At 43.3% G+C, this 6,313-nt stretch overlaps 1 protein-coding gene across 1 annotated transcript in view; it reads left to right on the plus strand.

Moving 5' to 3' along the window:
- Positions 1-2,595: 2,595 nt before the first annotated feature.
- The window catches only part of YIPF7 (Yip1 domain family member 7), a 37,224-nt gene continuing 33,506 nt past the window's right edge, over positions 2,596-6,313 (plus strand). Inside the window, 1 exon segment of the mRNA XM_008052671.2 lies at positions 2,596-2,673. Coding sequence (XP_008050862.2) covers positions 2,596-2,673 — 78 coding nt within the window.

A 6,313-nucleotide genomic window follows, 5' to 3' on the forward strand; every position in this document is an offset into this window, starting at 1 on the left:
GTAGCATGTTGGCCTAGCATTAGTGTACTTGATATTAATGGTAAATTTATATAGAACCTTTTTTGTAGCCTCGAGTGTTTATAGAATTTCTTTTACTTTTTTTCACAAAATTTTACCTACCATGTTTGACATACTCATAACATTTTTCGACATGCTTGAACCTTCTATTTTTGTTCTATACTTTCCTTAAATAACCAGCCATTCTATTATAGAACAAAAATGTACCAAACAAGATTCTCTTCTATATAATTATTTTTTTTTATCCTTTTTTACCAAAAACATACCTCATGCCAATAACTTTCTTTGCACTTTTCCTAACCTCAGAGCTCTAACCAAAGCAATAAGTTTATATGCAGTGGAAGGGCTTGGATAGGATCCAACACAGAACTATCAGGGGAATCCAAAGCTAAACAAAAGGCACCCAAAAAGCACAGTGATGATGGCTCAGGGTAAAGAATAATATGAGTTCCAATTTTTGTCGTAATGTCCCTTCCCAATAATGGAATTGGACACATTGGCATAACAAGGAAGGAGTGTTGAAGTACTTTATCTCCCAGAACACATGGAAGTAACGGCATAGTGAGGCGCCTGGATATAATGCCCTGCACCCCCACAACCGAAAGGGGTGAAGGAAGGAGTGGACCAGGAAACTTAAGTAGAGCTGAGCATGTAGCCCCCGTATTAATAACAAATGATATATAACCCTGCCAGCTACTGATATTTCCACCCTAGGTTCAGTTGGTTTAATAGTTTGTTCCGAAGACACTGGGGCTACCAAGCCAGGGGCGAGTCAATCCGACTGGAGCAAGCCTAAGAGATCCCCTTCTGAGATTGTGCAAGGCGCCTGGTGTCCCTCATTTGCAGCAATCCTCTGGGCCATGTGTTTTCCTCCATCTGGGCGAATGAGGCAATCATGAGCCCAAAGTTCATGCTGTTTGTATTTGGGATAGGGTTTTGCCAGTGGCAGGGCTTGACAGTCTTTGGCCATATGCCCATTTTGATGGCATTGGGCACAAACCTGGGAAGAGGGTTGTGTACCCCTTTTGCAATTGACCATCTGGGGTGGAAGATTATCAGTGGTGGCTCTCTCTGCTAAAGTGGTAGATTAATTTATTAACAGGATTAATTTATATGATCCCTTTACTTTCGTCTGGAAAGAGGGTTGGTATAGTCCCAGTTTAGATATAACTTGAGAGAAATTTATCATAAGAAAACAACAAAGAAGAATTGTTAATATCCTTTTGTCCCAGCCACCCCCTTGAGAAGAGACCTATTAAGCCATGTGGAAACTTGAGTGGGCTTTCCAATTACACGTGGGGATGGTGACTTATTGCAGCTAGTAGGGCAGCCACTAGGAGGTAATTAAGCAGTGAGGAGAGGGGAGTGAGAAGGCTGGAGGTTGGGGTAGGTGCCATGGCCTTTGGTGCCGGGCCTTCCTCCAAAGACAAAAGAGAAAGACTGGAAGCTGGGGTCAGGTGCCATGGCCTTTGGCACCAGCTCCTTCTCCAAAGGTAAAAGAGAAAAAGTGAAGGCCAGGGTTAGGTGCCACAGCTGTAGACGCCAGCCCTTCCTTCGCAGATAAAGGTGGAGGACGAGAAGGAAGAGAAACTGATGAAGAGTGGAATAGCAAAAGCAGACTATAACAGAGACAAGAGAAGTTAAACCTGCTGGGTTAGACTTTGAGTTGATAGTTGAAAAGCAGGAATTGGAGTTGTAATACTGGTGAGCCTATGGGCAATGGGGTCTGGGGAGCCAACACAGAAATACGGCAAGAGGAACAGACAACTGGGTGGTGAGCTAACTCATAAAAGGCCTGAATAGTGCCAGGCTCGGTGGCTCAGCCTGTAATCCCGCACCTTTGGGAGGCTGAGGTGAGTGGATTGCCTGAGCCTGCGGGTTCGAGACCCGCCTGGGCAGCGAGACCTCATCTCTACAATAAATCAAAAAATCAGCCGGGCGCGGTAGCGCATGCCTGTAATTCTGGCTACTTGGAAGGCTGAGGCGGAAGGATCACCAGAGCCCAGCAGGTCGAGGCTGTGGTGGCCGGAAGTGGCCACTGCACTCCAGTCTGGGCGACAGAGTGAGACTCTAACTCAAAAAAAAAAAAAAAAAAGCCTGAATATAATGGAATTTCAAGGTATTTGTTATCTCTTAGGTATAAATCAAGCTTCAGAAGGGTGTTAGGAGCTAGGGTGTTACTTTTTGGCCAGGTTTTGTTATTCCTCAGCTTATATTGTGGAATTTCCTCATACTTGTCTACCAGATGAAAAGGTCAACTGGGGCAAGGTGGGCCAGAGAAGGTGCTGGGGCTGTAAAGCAGTATTTTAGTAAAAGGAATTTCCACATACTTATCCACCAGATGAAAAAGTCAGCTGGAGCAAGGTGGGCCGGAGCCGGTGCCGGGACTGCAAAGCAGTATTGTAGTGAAAGGACAGTTGGGATGGGCTCTTGGTTTCTCGGATTGAGTTTTAAAACTTTAAGGTGTTTTAAAAGGCATGCCAGTGGTGTATCCTTCTTCACAACCGATTGAGAGTTTCCCATGTTTCCTGGAAAAGGAAACAGGGGTACTATTGGAATGGGGTCTTGGTATCATGGATGGGTTTCTGGGCCTTTTCCCATCCAGATCCCCTGCTGGGCATCCCCAACAGGTTCAAAGGAATCAGCGCAGAGGATGTGAGTCAGCAGGGAGAGAGCGTCCTCCTGTCCCTTTGCCCACTAGAGCTTGCCAGATGCAAGTTTCACCATGTCTTGGAAGGCCTAGTATAAGGACTTTGAGCAACTAGGTCCCTGACCCTTGCTAGGAGTCTCCCAAGATGGAACCGGAAACCCGAGTGACCCAGAAAGTCATCTGAACAAAGGACGGTCCAAGAGCGCGCATTCAAATATGTGTGTAGATGAAAAAAAAGGGAATGTCTCACCAAAGGCGCAGAAAGGCGTACCCTAGCTGTTGGAGTTTTTAGGTCCCTCGTGGAGTTACTTTGCCAGCCAGAGAGGAAAAGAGTAAAGAAACTAAGCACTTTGTCTCCCACCCTTACAGGAGCTGGCGGTCTGAACTTTCCTTCGCAGACCTTCTTGCCTCCCTAGGGAGTAGCCCTAGGCAGAGACCATCAGTTGTCCTCCGAGATCCAGCCGGGTCCACAGGGAAACTCAGAAATCTTGCCTAGAAGGAAGCAAAGAGTTAACCTTAGTCCCTCACCCAGTCGGGCCCCAGCAGTCTGATGTCTTTCCCTGGAGCCTTTCAGCACGCTGAAGTGTAGCCTCAGTCAGAGCCTTCAGTTGCAACCAGGTTCCAACACAGTCCACAGAGGTTCACCAATTAGGAAATAAAGAGAGAGAGAGAGACAGATCTCAATGGGACCTCCAAAAATGTTAGGGTACAGAAGGACAGACTGGGTGAGAGTGGAGAGGCTCAGGGAGGCACACAGCACTGCCAGGGCTGGAAAGCCAGAGGTGTGCGCAGGCAACCCAGAGATCAGAGTAAATGAAAAGAATTGCAACACAGAGATGAGAGAAGAAAAGATTTATTTAAGAAAAGTTCACCCCCCACAGACAGGGAGTGGGTCTACACTCTAGGTGAGTGTGGCCAAGTACCCCTCCCCCCCAGAGTCCTGGCTTAAATTCTTTTCTTGGAGATGTTGCACATGACTGCTGTGACTTCCTTATTGACCACCTGCAGATGTCTTGGAGAACCTGTGACACAGAGACCAATTAACGTCTGCCCACATTGTCATAGCCCCTAGAGAAGGGCATGACAAGGATTCTAATTATCTTGCACCTTCCCAAACGACATTTCTTAGACCTAATGGAGAGTGTACCTCCCCTTATCTCCTAGGCATTCCCACTGGGTAGCTTCGAGCGATCCTTGGCTTCCCTGTAGATAGTGCCCAATTTACAAGATGGAGTCCCCACCTGCTCCCCCTCTGAGCTGTCGTAACTTCCGTACAAGTTTCATGACTTTTACAATCTTTGCCCAATGCAAGTTGTCTTAGGCCTTGTAAATTCCCTTTACTCTAGGCAAGCTTGATTGCTGCTATGAGATACCTCTGATACCTGGAAGTCTGTTTCTGAAAAGACAAAGTCAGTAAAGTTAATTATACCTAAAGTGTGCAATTTTTCCAAAAGCATAGCTTCTACTTTCTCATCATTGAGTCAGGGTTTAAGAACAAGATGAAAAATGACTTCCCACTCTCGGTCTGTCCTTTCAATATGGAGTGAAAGTAGTGTGGCATGGGAAAAACTCTGCTCCCAGGGCACGTTGTCACTCGATGCCTTCTTGTCTCTGACCCTATCAACAATAGGGTGGTGGAAACTATACTCCCCAGAATGCCTAGAACCATTGTTAATTTCTTAGTCCAGTCAGTCTGTCGTGACAAAGCGCCATACCCTGGGTACCTCATCAACAGCAGAAATGTATCTTTTACAGTTCTGGAGGTTGGACATTTGAGATCAGAGTGCCAGCATGGTGAAGTTCTGATGAAGGCCTTCTTTCGGGTCACAGACAAGCTGACTTCACATTGTGTCCTCACATGTTGGAAGGAGACAGCCAGCCCTCTGGCCTCTTTCAGAAGAGCACTAATCCCTTTCAGGAGAGTTCTACTTTCATAACTTAGTAACCTCCCAAAGACCCCCCCCCACCTCCAAATACCATCATGTTGGGTTTAGATTTCAACATAGAATTTGGCAGAGACACAAATATTCAGTTCATACAACTGATAAAAACTTCCACCCCAGTCCCACTAAGCTGCAACTTCCTTTCTCCATATTTCCTGATGTTAGTCCTCTCTTTTACCAGGTGTGGCTTTCTCTAAGTATACCAGAGAAGCCCTAAAAAAGCATACACATTTTAAGAGATGTTATCTATGCATTACTTTTAGTTTACCATCATCAGAAGTGTCTGGATGCTGATGGTACCCACTCTGAGCACCTCTTGTAACTGCAGAAATCAAATGTGACTTGTATTCATCTTTTGTTATGGTTACATATTGACTATTACAGTTTTAATACCGTTGTTTCTTTCTTAAAATTTTTTTTGAGGCCCCCTCTATATATCAGACCATAGTAACAGAGGACAGGATAATTACTCTGGCACGTAGAACAGCAACATCCTCTCAGTAAAGGGATGGCTGCTCTTTTATTTAGCAGGAAGTCTGAATCTCTGAGGGAGTGTCTCAAGAATCTTCTTCCTTTCATATGAATCGGCTATCCTGTGCATGAGTGAAAGAATGCAATGGACAGAGTTCGTTTTTCTCACTACATCCTCACCAAACTTATCATAGAAATTTCACTCAGATTCTGACACGAAGTTGACTCCAAGCATTAGTTTTCTCAGATTGTGGCATATTTATCTTTTTCAAAAACTTCGTATGTTATTTTGCTGGAAATTGTGAGACAATTTTGTACCCCAGTGACATTTTAAACCAGACAACCAGTACATTTCTTTACAAAGAAAATTCAATTGTATTCAAAACATTATTTGGTACTTTGTACATTGTATTCCCTAGCTCAGGTTTGTGAGTGAAAATATAAATATGGCAAGGCAGAGAATTTTCCCTTAAAGGACTCTTCAATATAAAAGCAATGTTTCAGTAAATGCCTCAAATTAAGTTAAAATTCTAAGGTGTAAGTAATTGAGTTTCTAATGCCAAAGGAAAGTAGAGATTTTTATATGAAATAGAATTTGTATATTAGCAATTACCTTTAAATATATACTGCATCTGGTCATATTCCACAAACTGTCTTGGCATCTTTTAATCTTCTAATCTTAATATAATAGTCACATTAAACTTGGAATACCTTGACAAAATTTTTAATAATCGTGCAATGAGATAAGCCATAAAATAGCAATGTTGTCATAAAAAGATGTAATTCTGACAGAACATTGTGAAGAAGTTTACTGTTCTTTGCTAAAGAAAATATAGCCAATATAAACATGCATCTTTACTGAATAATATCTAAAGAATTTTAGTCAAAGTAGTAAGTAATAATTTGACAAATAAGTCAATTATTGGTCTTTTTTTATTGTTAGAAATTTCATTTCTTTGTTATGAAATAAGAGATGAACACTTAAGAAATGTTGAATCTCTAATCAGTAATCTGTCTCCATAAGACAGAGCATTTGCAAAGTAGATTTGTGAAATATTAAGGTAGAGTTCACTAAAAAATTATGTGTTGGGTGACTATAAATAATGGACTCAAAGTCAGGCTCGGTGGCTCAGCCTGTAATCCTGAACCTTGGGAGGCTGAGGTGAGTGAATTGCCTGAGCCCATGGGTTCAAGACCCGCCTGGGCAACCTGGCGAGACCTCATCTCTACA

The sequence above is a fragment of the Carlito syrichta genome, unplaced genomic scaffold (assembly GCF_000164805.1).
Source record: "Carlito syrichta isolate Samal-C Ts95f unplaced genomic scaffold, Tarsius_syrichta-2.0.1 Scaffold287224, whole genome shotgun sequence".
Taxonomy (NCBI): Eukaryota; Metazoa; Chordata; class Mammalia; order Primates; family Tarsiidae; genus Carlito; species Carlito syrichta.